General features: G+C 36.1%; 1 protein-coding gene across 1 annotated transcript in view; it reads left to right on the top strand.

Annotated features, from left to right (window-relative positions):
• Positions 1-20,745, top strand: part of ARAP2 (ArfGAP with RhoGAP domain, ankyrin repeat and PH domain 2) — a 220,798-nt gene that overhangs the window by 53,601 nt on the left and 146,452 nt on the right. Inside the window, exons 9-10 of the mRNA XM_051967002.1 lie at positions 12,032-12,101; positions 18,942-19,062. Of these exons, the coding sequence (XP_051822962.1) occupies positions 12,032-12,101; positions 18,942-19,062 (191 nt within the window). The remainder of the gene's footprint in view (positions 1-12,031; positions 12,102-18,941; positions 19,063-20,745) is intronic.

Genomic DNA, 20,745 nt, shown 5'->3' with positions numbered 1-20,745 from the left:
GAGGTCTTCAGCTTCTTTTTCTTAACCCAGTCTCTGACTGTTCTGTTATAGTACATTGTAGTGACTCTGGTTATTTCATACTGCACGGTGGACTGAATTGGGCAGATCTTCCAGAGTAAGGCCTTCGTAGGTCTCTTTAAGACCTGTTTGAAGATAATAAAAAGGTTATTGAGTGCACAAGAGTCCATCTAGAAGCACAGGATGTGTATGGCCTAAAAAAATATGTTCATGTCCTAAAAAATAAACACTGAGACATTCCAGTCACTAAATTGAGTTATCAGGTGGTTGGGGTGGGGTGGTTAAAGAGAGATAAGGGTCTGATAGAGAAATCTCCCTGTGGCTCTCCAAAATTGATGAGCCAGTTAAGGGCTTGACCAGTTAGCAGGAGGACCAGGAGAACCGAGGCATGAAAACCCAGGGAGAGAGAATGTGTCCGAAGAAAAGGTCAAGAAGATTGAGCCTTTGGATCTGGCAGTTACATCTAAACACCCAGATAGTTCTCATAGTTGTCTGATAACATCTCCCCGGCCACCTTCAGTACTTGTTGGTTGCACAGATTGGGTTGAGCTGTTGGAACATTTTTCATTATCGTGGGGGGCTCTCAAGGAAAGAGGCTTATTGCATCATAGCAGATTCAGTGCTTCTCAAGAGAGGTACCCTTGACTCAGTTTCTCTAAGTGTTAAATCGCTCAGAATTCACACTTGCAAACATTTGCTCCTTCACAAAGCGCCTCCCGTCTCCTGCAGGATTGAAACGTTCAGTGTCTTGCAGTTCCTTGCACCAGTGATTAATCCTTTGACCTTTCTGGGTGCTGGTGCATACACAGACACAGATATACACACACACACACAGAATTTGAAAATCACTGGCTTAACCAAGGGCAGAAGAGATTCTAGGCTGGAACCGGAGCCAAAGGAAAGTGCTTGGTCACGTCGAGCAGAATGTTTGGAAACGGAGAACGCAGGAACCCTACGAAAGGGCAGAGCCCAGCAGATTGCCGAGAGTCGGCGGGTGTGGGGGACCCAGCGTCAGACCCCGAAATGGGCTCAGACCAGGCAGAGCCTTAGCCTGGCAGCCCTTGCTGAGCAGCCTGGGTCACTCATTGCCTCATCCAGCCCCAGGGATTTTCCCAGCTGGAGCAGAAACCAGTGACTGGTTTCCTAGGGTGTGGCCAGTGGAGTCCCCGAGGCTCAAAGGTTGCTGCTGTGTCCCAGCTTGCCACACCTGAGAGAGCCTAACTAGGGGAGCGCTGGGACTGGGCTGCTTGGGGAGCCAGCCCGGGGAGCTCAGCCTAGGGAGCACCTGCCACGAGTCAGGGGAGACTGCAGGCCTAGGGCTTCCCCACCGGGAGGGTTGGGGGTTAGAGGTGGAGCTAGGTGAACCCCTGCGCCCCTTCCTCACCTGGGCTCCTGTCTGCCGGATCGCCCAAAGTCACCTGCTCAGCCCTGATGCACAGGGCGGGACCGGGAGCAGAGTGTCACTCAGAGTGTTACACAAAACACAAAATATCTGTTTGAAACAATACATAGTAATTGTTTGAGGAAATGGTACAAAGGGCTAAATCTTTCCAGACTTTCTCTTGTCTCTGTGTCTCTGTCTGTGTCTGTCTCTCTTCTATCTTTCTGTCTTCCTCTGTTTTTTCTCTCTGTCTGTGTCTCTTTGTTTCTCACTTCTCTCTCACTTATCCTCTTTCTCTCTCTCTCTCTCTCTCTCTCTCTCTCTCTTTCTCTCACTCATTCTCAATCTCCTCTCTCTCTTTCCCAATCCCTCCCTTCCTCCTCCTTCCTCGCTCCCCCTTTTTCTCTCTACCTCCCCTTCTTTTGCTCCTCTTCTTTCCCTTTCCTCCCTTTCTCTCTTTCTGTCTCCTCCTTCTTTTTCCCTCCTTCTCTTCTCTTTTTTTCCCCTTCTCTGTCCACTCTTTAATTGGCACTTTCATTGGCTGTGTATAGCCATATGCCAGAGTTTAGGTCAGGACTGGGAGAAACTTAATTGCTTTCAGCATATTTGAAAGAAGTCACTCAATATGCCTTAAGCACAACATTACCAGGAGAACCATTAAACTGTTTTCTTTTGGGCAGGGAGTTAAAGCACTTTTGGGAGATGCAGTGATATTTTAAGAATTTTTTTTTTTTTTTAAGTGAAGAAAGGCATAGGGGTGAGTAGAAGTGGCAAATTTGTTAGGAAAAAAAATTCAAACAAACACCCCACTCCATTTCCTAAAAGGCTAGAGGCCTTAAAGCCAAGGCTGGGTGGTCATAGATAAAGAATTTACTAGAGGGGATTCTTGTTCAGGTGTAAGATGAATTAGCTAGCCTTGTGCTTCATTCCAAGTCTGAGATTCTGTGATATTCTGTATAAAGCATTGTACATTGTAAACATTCGGAAACAACCACCACAAAAACAATAGTTAAGTTCTGACATCAAAAAAAATCTTTAAGAAGAAGGATGGGACATAAATATAGTTAACTATAATATGAGTAGGAAGAGATAATGGGGGAACTACAGGTTTAAAAGCTTTAGCATAGATTTGCAAGGAGAAGGCTCACTTAATCTCTGTTTTGATAGGGAGAGAGTCAGTGAAAGCATCAAGATAAAGATGGCCTTTGGGCTGAGTCTTGTAAAAAAAAAAAGGATAATACAGTTAGAGTAGGAAACAGAATCCATTGGTAGGAATAGTATAAAGTAATGGAATCAGATTGTAAAATGTCTAGAAAATAAGGCTAAGAAATTATCGTTATTGTCATTCTGCCGCGAAAGATTTCCGTGAAAGAAAGCGACATTTTTTCAGTATGAGGAATATGTGTAGCTGTGGTGTGGAGGAGTGTCTGTACAGAGTGGAGGCTGGACAGCTGCTTGGAAATAAACTTATTATTGTGATTAAAATGCACCTGAACCAGAGGCCTTGCAAACAGAATGGAGAGGAAGTAATGAAGGTGAAATATTGCCAAGTTGTAATCTACAAGCTATGGCAACTTATTTATTGGTGGTTGGGTAGGTCTTTGAAGGGGTTTGAAAGATCTCAAAGATTCAAAAGTGACTGAGTTTTCAAATGTGGTTGATGGGGAGAATGGTAGTTCCATGCACAGAAGCAGGGATGTTAGGTGAGAGTATTTCCTTTGTTATGGTTAAATCCGACTTTTAAGTGAGGATGTCTGTTTTAGATACTTGGAAATTTGGGACTTGAGGACAGTGGAAAATGGTTAGAATTATATATATTTCCAAGATGTTTTGCAAAACCCTGTCTTGTGAGACAATGAAATTACCAAGAGAATGTCCGTAGAGGAGAAAAGACAGTAATAATAATAATGAAACATTTATGTAGCATTTCCCATGTGCCAAGCACTGTGTTAAGTGGTTTGCAATTATTAACTCATTTGATACAACTCGGTAGACATTTATATTTAGGGGGCAAGAGATGGAAGAGGAATCAGTGAAGAAATGAAATAAAAAAGACCGATTAAGCATTTTGTGTGCACAAGGCCACTTTGTTAAGTGCTATATGTACGATTCCCATCCTCCAGGGAGATTGGAGACCACAGGAGGGGATTTTGGTCTAAAGAGTAATAAAAATGAGTAGAGTCACGAGGAAGTTGATCGACATAGCCCTTAAAGAGGTTGAGAAAGTGTCAGGGAACCACAGAATAGTGTCATACAGGCTATGGGAGGAGGAAGTATTGAGAAAAAAAATTTGTTGAGTGCAAAATGCTGCCAGAAAGCTGCATTTGGCAGTGGGTGACCTTCAATGGAATGATTTCAATAGGAGGAGTGGGTGGGATTGAAAGCTAAATAATATAGTAGGAATGATTGATAGCTGGCATTTAGATAGCACTTTAAAGTCATTTTTAATGCATTTTCTCGTTGGAAATTCTTAACAATTCTGTGAGATAAGTACTACTTGCATTAGTCCTGCTTTATAGGTGAGAAAAGTGGGGCTAAGAGAAGCTAGTGACTTGCTTGGGGATACATACCTAATGGGTGTGTGACATTTAAAAAGTTTGAGGGACATTTTCTGGGTAATTAACAATAACTAATAAAAGGGGTCAGCGACACTCTAGAATGCCAAAGATCCTTTGTGGAACCCACTCAAATGCTTATATATCTTGGATGAAGAGATATGGCTCTTAATTGGTTAATCAGTATAAGGAAAGGTGGACCTGTTTTAATAAGGAGCTGGGAGACAGGACTGATCATTTCATTTACTTCCAAATCACCTCCCCAGCCTAGGGCAATGGAATTAAAGAATTTATCCTCACCTATATCTGAATGGGTCTTCCCCAATTGGGTGCAGTGTGAACAAGATAGTTAATCCAGTCTCATTAATCCAGATAGTGGTTTGGCCTAGTGGAGAATAAATATTTCAGAAAGGAAAAAAAAAAAATCTTGTCTCTCCAATATTAACAATGAGTTATTTAATAATCATTTCTCTCAAGTTAATTGAATAATTTAATAATCATTTCTCCACAAAAAAGTTTGATAAGTAAAAAAAGAAATTGTTTTATCTTGTTAAATTAAGCATAGAGGGAAAATAAAGCGTACCCCTTCACACAGAATTCCTAGTTGTTGCTTATTTTTAAAATGTTGGAAATTGATGTTCTTCGTCTTACAGTAATTGACTTCTGATTTGCATTAAATAAATTAGAATGTGAATTAAAGAGTATTTTGTTTTAGGAAAGGGTTTATTATATTAGGATATACATATTTAAGACTGCATATTGACACAAAGTACTGCAGCCTTTTCTTTATGAAAGCAGTTGAAAATTCATACCATCTGCCCTTCAAGAACTCTTGAGAATAGTCTATAGAATCACTTTAAATGATACTACACAGTATTTATAAATTATTCCACAAAAAGCTTTTTAAAGAAGCATTTCCCTACAGCATTTTGAAAGTATAATAAAATAAAATGATAAAATAGACATATAACATATTCTATTTTATCATTTTATTTGAAAAAAGGAAATTGCCAGCATTAAAGAGAAAAAAACCTGAAACCCAAAAAAACTTACATATAAATTGTATACAAGTCAAATCTCATCTTATTAACTTGCAGAGAATATCTATGGTTCCTTATTAAACAAGACTGAAATTGGATTTTATCACTTGAAAGCAGTATCCTAAATTAATCATGACTTGGAAATTTTTATATGGCAAAACATGTTAGAACCCATTTGATTTTTTATTTATAGTGATATTAACCATAGGCTGGGTTATAACTTACATTAGTTGCCTTTACAATTTTCATAGTTTATTATTTATTTTTAGCATTATCTTCAAGTTTTAAGTTCAAAATTTTTTCTTTTCTCCAGCTCCTCCCGCACCTAGTGAGAAAGCAATCAATATGATATTATACATGTGAAATCATGTAAAATTTCATTTTCATATTTTTCATATTTCCATTTTCATATTATCCATCTTGTAAAAAAAAACAAACAGGAAAAATAAAGAAGTGTGAAAATTATACTTCAATTTGTGCTGTATTCATCAGTTTTCTCTCTGGAGATATAAAGTATTTTTTCATCATGAATCCCCCAAAAGATTTACTCCAAAATTGTCTGGGATTATTGTATTTTTCAGGTTCATTCTTTCATTGCTGATAATTACTGTACCATTGATATTATTGTGCACAATGATCTAGTTCTTTTCACTTAACTTTGCATCAGTTTATATAAATCTTGCCATGTTTTTTCTGAAACCACCCCCCTTGTCATTTCTTATTATACAGTAGTAATTTCTATCAAATCATATGCTACAACTTGTTGGGGTTAATGCCTGAGTTCAGATCTAGCCTTAGGCACTTAAGTAGCTGTGTGAACCTAGATAAGTCATTTAATCCAGTTTACCTCAGTTTCCTCATCTGTAAAATGAACTAGAGAAGGAAATGTAAACCATTCCAGTATCTTTGCCAAGAAAAACTTAAATGTCATCATGAAGAGTTGGAGAAAACAACCCTCAATTTCTGTCTATACAAACAGAGTTGCTATAAATATTTTTGTATAAAGAGTTTGCTATAAAAATTTCTTTGATCTCTTTGAGATACGGATCTGTTTGTGGTATTGCTGGCTCAAAGGGTATACTTAGTTTTATAGTCCTTTGGTCATAGGTTCTAGATTGTTTTCCAGAATGATTGCAACAGTTCACTACTCCATCAGTAGTTTATTAGTGTATTTCTTTTTCCCTTGATGGATGTGAGATGATGATCACTCAAGAGTTGTTTTAATTTGCATTTCTCCAATCAATAGTAATTTAGAACATTTTATCCTGTGACTACAGATAGTTTTGATTTCTTTTTTCCTGGAAAAAAAAATAAAAGGTCATATCCTTTGACCATTTATGAGTTAGGGAATAGGTCTTATTTTTTATATCTTTGACTCAGTCTTATCCTCATATTTTAGAAATGAGATCTTTATTAGAGAAACATGCTGTAATTGTTAAAATTATTTTTTTTCTCTGATACCATTTTACAAAATGTAGTTTCCCCTGATTATCTCTTTTAATTAGGTCTATTTTTGCTTGTGTTTTGTCTAAGATCATGATTGAGTCCCATGGTTTGTTTTTTTTTTTTTTTTTTTTTTTTGCTTCAGCTGAATAATATTAGATTTTGCTCTTTCCTTTTATTTTAAGTCTCTATGTATCTTTTTGTTTTAAGCCTGTCTCTCCTAAATAACATGTTGCATTCTGGTTACCATTCTGTTTCTGCTTCTATTTTATGGCTGAACTCATCCCATTTATATTCACAGTTAGGATTATTCTTTTTTTGCCTCCATCTTATTTTCTCATTTTCTTCTGTTTCTTTTTGCTCTTTATCCTTTTGCTCCTCAAAAGGCTTATTTTGCTTCCAAACACTGCCTCCCTTAATCCACGTCTAGTACCCCTTCTAGTTCCCTATTGGCTAAGTTACACTTCTGTACACAGCTGAATGTTTCCATTCGTGAGGTTCAAGCATTGCCTGTCATTTTCCCCTCCTTTTACTTACATTGTAAAAGTTTTTCTTCATGTGTCTCTTCATGTGAGAAACTTTGTGAGGAATTCTACCTCTCTTTTCTCCCTTTTTTCAATGCCTTTTTTTTTTCTACACTTCCATTTTATTTTGACGATCCTTCCAGCATAATTGATTCATATCTATGCTCTCAGTCTCTGTGAACTCATTTTAACTGCTCTAATAATGCTAAAGTTCTTAGGAACTACATGTATCATCTTTGCAAACAGTTGAAGGATTACACTCAGTTTTGCTGAGTAGGTGATTAAAGGGTGTAATTCTAACTCCTTTGTCTTCAGAAATATCCTACTTCTAGCCCTCTGCTCCTTTAATGGAAGTCTCTATATCTTGGGAATATCTCTCTTATCTTGTGTGACGCCACAGTATTTTCTTTTTTATCCAGAAGCTCCTTAATATTCCTAGAACTTTTCATCCTCTTTCAGGAGTTATCACTGGATTCTTCCAGTTTTATCTTCTAGATCTAAGACAAAGCAGTTTTTTTCAATAGTTTCTTCACATGTCTTGGCTCTTTCTTTGGTCATGGCTTTGAGGTATCCCAGTAATTCTTAAGTTATCTTTGGTCCATCTATTTCTCAAGTCAGTTGTCTTTCTAATGAGATATTTCAAATTTTCTTTTTTTTCTTCTTTTTTTGACTTTGTTTTATTGTTTCTTTATGTCTCATGGAGTTATGAATTTTTATTGAAGAAAGAACCTTAGAGTAAATAAGAGCATAATTGCCTATTGGAAAGTAACTTATGGAGGACCTAGAATCAAATCCCAGTGTTTTTTCAAGGTTGTAGGTCTTGGCTCTTTTTCTCTCTAATGTCATCATTTCCCATGGATTTAGTTAATTTCCATGCAGATGATTCTAAGGTCCCTTTTTTGGGAATGTACTTTATTCTTCCACATTCACATCTCTAATTGCCTGTTGGGCGTCTGGAACTGAATGTCTTATAGATCTCCTTGTCCTCCATATGTCTAAAACTGAATTCATTTTTATTTCCCCATATCTCTCCTCCTCCTCCTTGTTTCCTTATTAAGTGGATCGCCATTTTTCGGACCTTTCCTGTTCACCTTTAATTCTCGTGCCTTGCCCCTGAAATTATCTCCAATCTATCCTCTTTGTCATTGTATATGTTTCTGTGTAATTGTGTCTCCCCAGTTAGATTATAAGCCTCTTGATATTAGGGATATTTTTGCCTCTTCTTATTTTTATTGATTGATTGATTGGTATTCTTAGTACTTGAGCACAGTGTCTAGAAACTAGTGGGTACTTAATAAATACTTGTTGACCCTGTAAAAATTGTCTGATCTCCTTCTGATCTGTGAAATGTAGGTCGGACATTGCATGAAATGATCTCTTAAGTAGCTTTAGTTGTAAATCCTATGATTTAGAGTAGGACTGTCATCACTTCCTCTCCCCCTCTCCTACTATCTCTTTACTCAACAGAAGAGCAAACTGAAGATGAGATCCATAGGATGACTTATTTTAAAGTCACATTGAAAAATAGGACATTTGGAAGTAGAGGCAGGTCTTTCCATTATTCATTCCATGTTTCTAGTTGAGTATATTTTTGTGATCAGTTCCAATTGATCAGTGATGAACAGAGAACCGGCTTTCCCAGCTTAAAATACTGGGAAATGAGTGTGGACCACGAAATAGCATTAGTGCTTTTTCTGTTGTTGTTTGCTTTCGTTATTGTTTTTCTTCCCAAGTTATTTTTACCTTCTTTCTAAATCCGATCTTTCTTGTGTAGCAAGATAACTGTATAAATATGTCTACATATATTGTATTTGAAATATATTTTAACATGTTTAAAATGTATGGAACTGCTTGCTATCTAGGGAAGGGGGGTAGAGGGAAAGAGGGGAAAATTTAAAACAGAAGTGTTTGCAAGGATCAATGTTGAAAAATTACCCATGCATATGTTCTGTCAATAAAAAGCTATAATAACAATTAAAAGAAAAGAAAGAAAAAGTTTTTTTTTTTTGTAGCACCAAAGCTGCCTTGAACAACAAATACCCCAAAATTCCATTGGTAGTACAATGGACATAGGGAAGGTTTAGTCCCAAAGGAAAAAATCAGAGGAGCCCAAGAATATATTATTTTTGATCCCATCTAGTTAAGCTTTACACCTAATTCAATATCAGTGTGAAGATTTTACCTATGGAAATTTCTAAGTTTATCCTTCTTCGCAGCATGTTTTCATAACTTATGCTGAAACAAAAGCGATTAACCAAAGCTGGCAATATAAAATTAACACAGAAAATTCACTGATTTCTTTTGAACTACTAGACTGTAGGTCCATGAAGTTAGGGACTGTGTTTTTTTTTTTTTTTAATTAAAGCTTTTTATTTACAAAACATATGCATGGGTTAATTTTTCAGCATTGACCCTTGCAAAACTTTCTATTCCAAATTTTTCTCTCTTTCTCCTCCCCCTCCCCTAGGTGACAGGTAGTCCAATACATGTTTAATATGTTAAAAGATGTGTTAAGTTCAATATATGTATACATATTTATAGTTATCTTTCTGCACAAGAAAAATTGGATCTAGGGGGAAAAAGCTTTAATTAAAAAAGGAAAACAAAATGCAAGCAAACATCAACAGAAAGCGTGAAAATGCTATGTTGTGTTCCATACTCTGTTCCCATAGTCCTCTCTCTGGATGCAGATGACTCTCTTCATCACTGAAAAAAAGAAACTGGTTTGAATCATCTTATTGTTGAAGAGAGCCACGTCCATCAGAATTGAACATTGTATAGTCTTGTTGTTGCCGTATATAATGATCTCCTGGTCCTGCTTATTTCACTCAGCTTCAGTTCCTGTAAGTCTCTCCAGGCCTTTCTGAAATCATCCTGCTGGTTGTTTCTTATAGAACAATAATATTCTATAACATTCATAGACCACTATTTACCCAACCATTCTCCAATTGATGGGCATCCACTCAGTTTCCAGCTTCTAGCCACTACAAACAGGGCTGCCACAAACATTTTGGCACATACAGGTCCTTTTCCCTTCTTTAGTATTTCTTTGGGATATAAGCTCAATAGAAACACTGCTGGATCAAAGGGTATGCACAGTTTGATAACTTTTTGAGCATAATTCCAAATCACTCTCCAGAATGGTTGGATTCGTTCACAACTCCACCAACAATGTATCAGTGCCCCAGTTTTCCCACATCCCCTCCAATACCGTCATTATCTTTTCCTGTTATCTTAGCCAATCTGACAGATGTGTAGTGTATCTCAGAGTTGTCTTAATTTGCCTTTCTCTGATCAGTAGTAATTTAGAGCACCTTCTCATATGACTAGACATAGTTTCAATTTCTTCATCTGAAAATTGTCTGTTTACATATCCTTTGACCATTTCTCAATTGGAGAATGGTTTGAATTTTTATAAATTTGAGTTAATTCACTATATATTTTAGAAATGAGGCCTTCATCAGAACCTTTGACTGTGAAAATGTTTTCCTGGTTTATTGCTTCCCTTCTAACCTTGTCTGCTTTAGTTTTGTTTGTACCAAAGCTTTTTAACTTGATATAATAAAAATTATCTATATTGTGGTCAATAATGATCTCTAGTTCTTCTCTGGTCACAGATTCCTACCTCCTCCACAGTTCTGAGAGGTAAACTATCCTATGTTCTTCTATTTTGCATATAACATCACTCTTTGTGTCTAGATCATGAACCAATTTCGACTTTATCTTGGTATACGGTGTTAGTTGTGGGTTAATACCTAGTTTCTGCCATACTAGTTTCCAATTTTCCCAGCAGTTTTTTTCAAATAGTGAATTCTTATCCCTAAAGTTGGGGTCTTTGGGTTTGTCAAACACTAGATTGCAATAGTCATTGACTGTTTTGAAGGACTGTGTTTTTTCTAAGCTTAATATCTCATGCGGCTGTGACATGGCAACTTTGCTCTGAACATAGTATACGTTTAAGAGGGATCCTTTATTGTTGACCAGAAGTGCAACAGGACGTGCAAGGGACTGAGCAGACATTCCTGGAAGCTCTCTTCTGAAAGCTTCAGGAACTGTTTCCCAGCTAACATTGTAATGACTCTTTCTGTTTAAGCATTCAGACAAACACCAAAGTGGGGCCATAAAAGGAAGAGATAGAAATTGCTGAGATATTTTCTTTTGAAATCCTTTCTATCTCTGCAGATTATTTCCTGTGTAGCGACATCTATACATGTGCATTTGACCCTGCAGAAATTAGGGAGCCACTTATTGTTATTCAGAACTATTAGGGTTAGCAATTCTTATGTTATGATCAGTAGTCAAGACCAATCCTTGATGGAATGGAAACTAATTGGACTGTCATTCTCCGCTTATTAATATCATCAAAGTAAAATTTTCAAAGCCTGAATGAGAGATAGGCTTTTGTCTGAGCAAAGCAGACTTCACTTTATTAAAAACTCACTTTTAAATTGTGTTAACACATTTTAGTTTGTTGTGGTCCTGGATAGTTCTCTTCATTTGATGAGGCTTTTACTTAAATTAGAATTGAGTTCATTATGCTATTATGTATTCTAGTGCTCAGATGCTTCTAAAAAGGTATTTGTACTAAAAGTACTGAAGACTTCCAATAACTTTTCCTTTGAAATGGCTGTGTTAAGGGAAATGAACAATAATTGGGAACCCCCATGACAATAATTTGGCATCCGGAAAACTTTGTAAAGAATTGGTATTCATATGTTAGAATAGTATCTTTTAATACAAAAGATAAGGAAGTATGGAAACATTTATCATTTTAGATCTTTGTGTAATTCGCTTTTTTATCCTCCCCCCCCAAAAAAAAGCAGTTACAGCCATCCCCAGTTCTACTCCCTGTCTCCTAGCTTTTAAGAGAAATTTTGAATTTGCACCAATTGGTAAAAATTAGAAATGTTTTTGTTACAGTAGCAACCTCACAGCATACTGGAAGTAAATAAATATATAAATGAAATCGATAATAAACACACAAAAAATAATAAATAAACCAATAAAAAGAATAAATAAATGCATAATATTAACAACAATTTGAACTAAGTATATTCTTTATTTTTACAGAAAACGCATGTTTCAGAAGCGATGGGTGAAATTTGATGGTTTTTGCATTTCTTATTTCAATAATGAAAAGGTAAGTGAAATGTATGAAATAATGTATACCCATTTATCTCTTCTTTGGATCATTGTTTATATGACATCATCTCTTGGCTGTTTCCCAGATAGGAACTTCCACTAGCCAGAAGCTTTGCAATCTTAGCTTCTTGTGTTAATCCCATTAATCTGTACTCCTAACCCTTTCGCTCACAAGCCCACACCATTTGGCAGTAATTGTTCATGGAAACATTAACAATTAGTCAGCAGATAAAATCTAGCTTAAAAACAAAGAACTAAGATAGTTTTATACAAACTTTAGTCTTGAAAAACACCTTCCATCCATGAAGGGTGCTCTCTGTTATTAATATGAATAGCACCACCAGGAAAAATATGCAGGACAGGAGTGTGTACGGGGCCTTCATCAGCAGTTTTCCTTCAAAGCCAAGTGGCTGATGGTCTTTTACCCAGGCAACTCCAAACCGTAATATTTTCCACTTTTGAACTGATAAAATTGGTCTACAGTTTAGCTATTTAAAGCCCACCGCGAGGTCACAGGATGTTATTACTAAAAAATTAAAACTGCGTCATGTGTGACCATATTCTGTGAATAGTCACATTTTTCTCACCTTCCACATCAAATCATCTTAGTCACAAGAGTTAATATAGCATTTTGAAGTTGGAAGAGGATTGTGTAAATGTGACCCTTAAAAAACAAAACAAAACATATATATGTGATTTCTGTAAGGCAGGTATTAGTACTTTTTTTTACAAATGAGAAAAATTAAGACTCAGACAGATTTATAGTGAAGACAAAATTTAACTGACTACAAGTAGAGCATTCTGTGTATTAGGCTGATTTTTCTCTTCTCCTGTACTATGGCTTCTTTCCATTTATCTGTTATGTTGTGAAAAATATTGACAGCGACTCAGCAATTACAGCTATGGATTCTTTCAGTTTCTGGGATATATTTCATCCAAGCCTGGTGATTTGAACTCCTTGAAAGCAGTTGGATAGCCTTAACATCCCTTTATAATGAATTACCTATTAATCGTTTGTGTTTTCTATTTCTCAATCTGCGGGTCATTCTTGTGGAGAAAACAGAAGGAAAGTAGAAGATCCTGTTGAGAGAAGATGGCATTTAGATGTATTTGTGTGTGCCTCTGAGCCCTGTGTGAATGTCTTCATTGAGACTGATTAGTCTTCTTTATATTTTAGAACCAACCCATTTTAGAACTTTAGATTGTCAAGTATTTAGACACTTACATGGATCAGGGGTGCATGGATTAGAATTGAAAGAATCATAATGGAGATCCAGGGGTCCTCAAACTACAGCCTGTGGGCCAGATGCGGCAGCTGAGGACGATTATCCCCCTCACCCAGGGCTATGAAGTTTCTTTATTTAAAGGCCCACAAAACAAAGTTTTTGTTTTTACTATAGTCCGGCCCTCCAACAGTCTGAGGGACAGTGAACTGGCCCCCTATTTAAAAAGTTTGAGGACCCCTGGCATAGAATCTGGAACTTTTATTTGAGAGGAATAAACTCAACCCAGAAAGGGTTATTACCCAGCTAAAGTCCCAGAATTCTGGCTGCTGCATCATTCTGTGTCTCATCAACAAGGAAGCTCCCTTCAGCGATGGTGATTGCCATTTTTCCCTGCTTGCTTGCTTTGTGTGATACTTGTCAGTGTTGTCCCCAGAGTTTGCCACAGTGGTGGTGATGGTGGTAGACCTGACCAGCTCTAGTCAAATCCTTAAAGCATTATACAAATTACTTACCAGGATGGCCTCTAAAATTCCATCCAGGGGTGATTCCGCCATTGGAATTGAAATTCTGGAAATGAAAAGCAAAAGCAAAATTGATCCAGTGACCTGCCCAAGAGATGACCAATGATAGCTCTTAGTAATATCCCATCACTTATGTGAGCTACATAACACTTAACTCTTTTATCAGTTTCCTGTTACCAAAATTTTATCCTGAAACCATGCTCTGGATTTAGAGTGCAAAGAGGGCGTATAACTGATAACTGGCAAGAAATCCCATTTCCCCACTTTTCTTTTTTTTATTAGTTAAAAAAAAATGCTGTACTTTGATAATTATGAAAAGATAAAAGGGGAAATCTCTAATTTTTTTATTTATTTTTAAAGAGGAAAACAAGTTAAAGTTTTTAAAATTGAACCATACTTTGCTAAATATTTGGAAATCCCTTCAGTCAATAAGTAGATGGAATTTCTAAAAACATTTTTTTTTCCCCTTTCTGAGAAAAGATCTAGTCACCTTCAGATAGTCCACAATGACAAAATACCCAAAGAAACTGGCAGAAATATGTTGAGTAGGAGTGAGAGGGGTGGAGAGATGTCAAGCCTGAATCAAATTTCCTTCTTTACTTCTGAATAAGGTTGAAGATATCGAAGGTGACTTAGATATAAACTGCTATGTCTTTGGGTACTTTTAATTTTTGATGGGCTTTTAGGATCTCAGAACCATCCTCCTATGAATAATGGGTCAAATGTTTCTCCTCAATATTCCCACTTCTGTATACTAAAGCATTTTGTGATATGATTTTTTGTTAGGATTCTTACAAGGTGCTAAGTCACTGGAATTGATAGAGACAGTAGTTTTCTAATTTAGCATGGTTCTATATGATTGATTTAATTCTACAAGGAGATGTTATGGGCCAAAACTTGAAACAAGGTACTAAGTGGAATTGAGGAGACAATGGTTAAATCTAGTTTAGCATTGATTCAAATTACAACAAATAATGGTTTCCTGGTGATATAATGATTGGTGTATATATATACTCAGTGTGGGATATATAAGGAGGAGCTGTCAGGGCCAGAAAAAACAGAAGCCCACTAGAAGCTCATTCTGAAGGAGCTAGAGGCAGAAGCTGGCAGAGGCAAAGAAATAGCGGCAGAAGCTGTTGGAACCAAGGAGAGAGAGATGGGCCTCTAAGAAAGCTAACCGGGCCCAAGGAAGGAGACAAAACTTGGAAAGAAACAATAAGGGATTTGAACTTTAATTCCTGTCTGCATTTGGGGTGATTACACTGAACTGAAATGAAGGCTGCCTCCAGAAGTCCCCCAAGAAACCTGCTCCCAGAGAAATATTATATATTTAGAGAAGAACATTACAGTTTTTAATTTGGAGAATTTCCATAAATCAAATGTAGTTCTTAAAGGCTACGCTTGCAAGGGCCAAGGCCTATAGTGAGATAAAACATTTTCAAATGCCAACCTGGGCAAAATGATGCCTTCTTTGTCTCCTAGCTAAGCTCAGAAAGATCATTCCCCAGAAGTCTGAAAATGATGAATTTGTTTGATCACATTAACTTATGAATACTGTATAGTAATGGAGAGATGGATTTCATTCTCCATTAGTGAAAGAGTTGCCTAAACCAATAAAATCCTGAATCATTGAAAATTTAAAATCTACCTTAAGTCAATAAATTCCATTTATAAAATAATCATTTTTAGATGAACTGAAATTCTTAACTCTCACTGTGCTATTTCCATTAAAAATATTAATCTTCCAATATATCTGATGATCCTTCCAGAAAGAATATTCTTCATGGAGTGGGGAGTATTTTTCTAAAGGGAGTATTTTTCAAGGGAAAAGGCTGGACGACTAGTTTCCTTGGAATTATACCAACATCAGAGTCATGCTAGCCTCCATACAGCTTCCTACTATTTGTGTCATACTTTACAGCTTCCTACTGTCCATGACATTTGTGTCATACTTTGGCTCTGGTGACCTGATAATAAACATACCATAAGCAGTCTAATCTGCACATGATCATTTACCTATACAGTTACCTATAATCAGGAAAGGAAACAGGTTTGAACTAGTAGTTAAGGAAGAAATACATGACCGGATTTTTAAATTAGGTACTCTTTAGAAAAGTCGCCAAGCAGAACTCTGTATTTATCTAAATAAAACCTCATCTCTGTTTTGTTCTTGGTGACATAAAGCCAAATAACCTCAAATGTAGCTGGCAACAAAATGTTTGGAGATGGTGTTACTTCTGGGTGTTATTTCCTGAGAACATGTCACCCTCTCCCTACCTTGATCTAAAAATCATGGTTTAAAAAAAAAAAAATAAGGCCAAGCACGGTGATTGCTAGCGAGACCACAAAATCTGTTTCTCAGGGTGAGTGGTCCCACATAATGAAAAAGTATTAAAATATCTATCAGAACTGTAGTAATATATGAATAGGAATCTGGAATCCTACTGTAAAAGACAACAAATATTTTCCCATAACATCTCTAATTCTCCATGTCATCATTTTTGCTAAAGATTACTTTCTGTGTATCGAAACTTGAAAAATGATCTAAAAGGCAACCCAAAAGTTAAGAAAACTGTGAAATACATGCTTTAAAAAAAAAGGCTGAAACAAACTGATTATCTTCACTTCAGTTCTTCCAAATAGTATATTTTATATCAGTTTTAAGTTTAAATATAATTTAATAATTATTCTCTAAAAGTTAGACTCATGTTAGTTGTAACAATATTAATCCATAATTCAGATTTTATTTTTTATGTTTTGTGTCATTGTAGCCAAATAATTAAAACTCACTGATGAATATACAGAAAGAATCTAAATAATGGCTCCTTCCAGAAACCAGAGATCCTCCCTGTGAATCAAAAGGGCTGTATGAATCAGAGAGGGCATTGTGGATATTAGGGTTTTTGGCAGTCATTTAATCATAGATTAGAGGAAGTAGTGACCTTTCAGCCCTCTCATTTTACAGAGGAGAAAGCTGAGGCACAGAAAGCTCTAGTAGTTTTCTCAGGATCACCGAGTTGTGTTGGAGGCTGAGATTTGAACCTAAATTTTCTTGACTTCACATCCGGTGCCCTACCTGCTCCACCATAAATTCTGATTTCTTTAGTGACAGGAACTGTTCTTTCTTAGTCTATATCACATCCTGTTATCACACAGCTTGATTGTTTTAGGATTCTCTCTGATATGGCAGAAACATTGTTCCTAATGATCAGAGCCATCTAAAAAATGGTGTGAGCTGCCCCAGAAAGTCATGGCTTCCCTTTCTCCCTGGGGATAAATTATGGAGTGAATTCTTGGATTATCTGTTGGTCTCTTCCAGTTGTGAAGTTTAATGATTCCTCCTCCTCCCCGCTCCAACCTCCTCTTTGATCTCACTTTTGACACCTTTTTCACATAGCTGCAGAAAGCACCTCCTTAATGCACAGATCTCCCATGTCCTCACTGTGCTTAGAAAACCTTCGCTCGCCTTCTGAGATCAAATCTCTTCTCCCCCGACTTGACGTTTAAAGTCTCTACAACCCTCCTTTGCTGACTCATTTCGCATTACTGCCATTCGCACTCTATTTCAGTTGAAGTGAACTAAACGTTGCCTTCTCACTTTGTCTTGTTTCATGCCTCTGTTCATTTGTCAATCTCCGAGAACACGTTTCATCTTCATCTGTAGTTCTTGAAATCCTCCTCCTTCTAGATGCTGGCCTAGTTCAGTTCCGATACCATCCGAGTATGTAGAATTGCCAGCATTCCCCATTCCCACGACCATCAGAAGTATTTGCTCTGCCTTTTTGTTTTCATGGATCGTTTCTCTGGCTCACCTCTTCGCCTTTATCTTACTCTATTTGCAATCCCTTTTCACCCGAGAAATTTTTACATGACCCTGGGTATATAGGTATATAAAATGGGTATACAATGCAAACATATACTGATAAGTCATAACTTCGTGACCCTCACATTCAGTTATAAGACCTCATATGAAGTCACGACCCACAATTTAAGAAGCTTTAGAAATAAGGGCCATTAATCCATAGTAAGGAGCCTTGAAGGCCATATATGGATGTGCTATTGTCTGTATTTCATTGCATTTCTATTTATTTTATTAAATATTTTCCAATTACATTTGATCTGGTTTGGACTGAATGAAGGAGTGCTGTAGGCTGCATGCAACCTGCATGGATGTTGATTGATGCTTCTGCTTCATTTGTGTGACATTTTCCTTCTCTTCTCCTTTTTCCTTTTTTCTTCCTCTTCCCTTTCTTCTCTTCCTCTTTTCCTTTTTCTTTTCCCTTCCCCCCTCTACTTTCCTATTTCCTCAGCCTCTCCCCGTATCGTTTTTCTTCTCTTCCTTTCTCTTACTCTCCCCCTTTTCTGTCCTATCCCCATTCTCCTCAAACCCCTTCTCCATAGTATTCACTTTTGTGTTTAACATACAGCAGATTTTTAGCAAAAGCTCAGTTTTAAACTAAAACCTAAATGACCATGTCTGATATGTTGAAGAAAGGAGGATTCCTTCTTGCCTAGAAAGTAAATTTTCACCATTTGTAAATCACAGCATTATGTAAATAGCTGACACCTTCATGTGCATGGGTTTCTTATTGCAAACAGCCAACCTTTGTAATTTTTAAAATTCCTACTATGAGTTAAGTTACGTAAAATTAAAGAGATTAAGAAAACTATTTCAGGTGCTTAGATTTAGGTGATTTTTTTTTTCCATAGCTGATAGAAAAAAATAGACAAATGTGAAACATTTTCGTTACAGTACCTGTGATAGCCAGCAGATGCCTGCAAACTCCATAAAATAATTGTGAATGAACAACTTAGAGAGCAGAGTTACAGAATAAATTCACTGCTGTTTTTTGAGCTAATTTTCAGTCCTTGGAGTAGGTTTGTGTTTTTAAGTGACCAGTTGATGTAGAACAAAGCACATAGAAGAAGAAATGAGAAACGATTTGATTCTTTAGAAATTATATTAGTGTGATCATACATTGCCATCTTTGGGATTAACAATGGGATTGCAAAATGAAATTTGGTATTATATTTCAGAATAAGAGCAGTTAAGTTTCATTAATGCTGCTACTGTATCTTCCCAAAATATAGGAGGTGTATTCAAAAGGAATAATTCCTCTCTCTGCTGTATCAACAATCCGGGGTCAGGGAGACAGCAAATTTGAAGTTGTTACATCACAAAGGACGTTTGTATTTAGAGTAGAAAAAGAAGGTGAGTATATTTTTAGTCTATATATTTAAAAAAAAATTAAGTTCACATTGATAAGTGCATTTACATATAGGAAATTATTTATAAATAGTTGATTTAATTATAAATTACACCAACTTTTGGGAATAGGTTTTAAAAGTGGTTTGTTTTTTTTTTTTAACTTTTTTGAATATCATAGAAATTACATTGTAATGAGTTATTGATTCTTGATTTCATTTCTCTAACATCTAAATAGAATATGAGAACTTTTTAGCCCTAAAAAAACACATTTTTCTAAATTTGAAAAAAAAAAATGACTTTGTGCAATTTTGGCTTCGACTGGCTTAATTAAAGGTATTTTACTTTACTAGATTTTGTTCTGACTTCATATATATCCTAACAATATAATCTCCTCAAAATATATTCCTGGACCCAATAGTATAGGTCCCTTTCCATGTTGTTTTTTCCTATTTTTTAATGAAAAGAAAGAATATATTTTTAAATAAAATATTTTGACACCTTTGTTAATCATTTTTTTTATCTACATTTTATAGCTTTTTAGCACTTTCTTTATTTGCTTTAGAAATCATGTAGATTGTCCTTATGTTTTTGCTTTTTTAAATTCTGCTTTAGTTCATATAAATCATTCCATGTTTCTCTGGATTCTTCATATTTATCATTTTTATAGAACAGAATATATTCCATTACCACGATCTGTTCACCAGTCCCAAATTATTAGATTACCTGTGTTTCTTATAGTTTGTATTAACATAAATGATGGTTTTTTTTTTTTTTTTTGTTTTGTTTTGTTTTTTTGTTTTGTTTTGTTTTGTTTTGTTTTGTTTTGTTTTTTTGGTAAAAATGCATCTTTTCTCCTGTGCAGTGACATCTTTGGATTATAATATATCCATTAGTTGGATCTCTTTGGAACATGCAATGTGAACAAACTGGAAAATTTTCTTGCTGAATTCCAAATTGTATTCCTTAATGGTTGAAATAATTCATAGCCCCATCAGCAGTGAAAGTCCATCTTATTTTGGTACATTTTAGTATTTAAAAATAAGCAAATAAATTTTTTAAGGGCAGTGGGATGGCAAGAAATGTTACCTTTTCACTTAGGAAAAAAATCATCGAACCCATCTGCTGTGAGTCACTCATTAGAATAAACTTTAAAAGTAGGACAGAGTTAATAGATGTAGTCTGAGTTTTACATTGTATAACTCCCCTATTAACCATAAGGTGATGGTATTCTTTGTTAGCTTAGCTCTGTTAAATATTAAAAACCCAAAAAACTTCTGTAGATTGTATATAATATTGGGAGTTATGGTTTGAATCAGAGAAAAAAAATCCAAGTAGTTCTAAAAATATGTTTTGCTTACCCATAAAGCAATCAAAATGAGGCTAATGCGTTACTGCCGTAGGCAGTGTGCTTGCTCTGTCAATAATAACACGGACTTGCAGCATTCATAATTTTTGATTTTTCTGTCTCTGCTCACTTCCTGCACACAGCCAGATACATTATTTCCTTTGATCATCCCAGCAAACCTGTTACGGGCAGATTAATTATTGGTGTTTTTATTTTATAGAAAAGGAAGCTGAGGTAGAAACTTTAAGTTGTAGAAAACAGCTGAGATAATAGTGAAAGGAACAATGGATTTGGAGTCAGTAGGTCTAGGTTGGTGCCACACTGCTTCCTTATTAGTTGAG

This window comes from Antechinus flavipes, chromosome 6, assembly GCF_016432865.1.
Source record: "Antechinus flavipes isolate AdamAnt ecotype Samford, QLD, Australia chromosome 6, AdamAnt_v2, whole genome shotgun sequence".
Lineage (NCBI taxonomy): Eukaryota > Metazoa > Chordata > Mammalia > Dasyuromorphia > Dasyuridae > Antechinus > Antechinus flavipes.
Note: the sequence above shows the minus strand (reverse complement) of the source record. Positions and strands in the feature narration are given on the sequence as shown.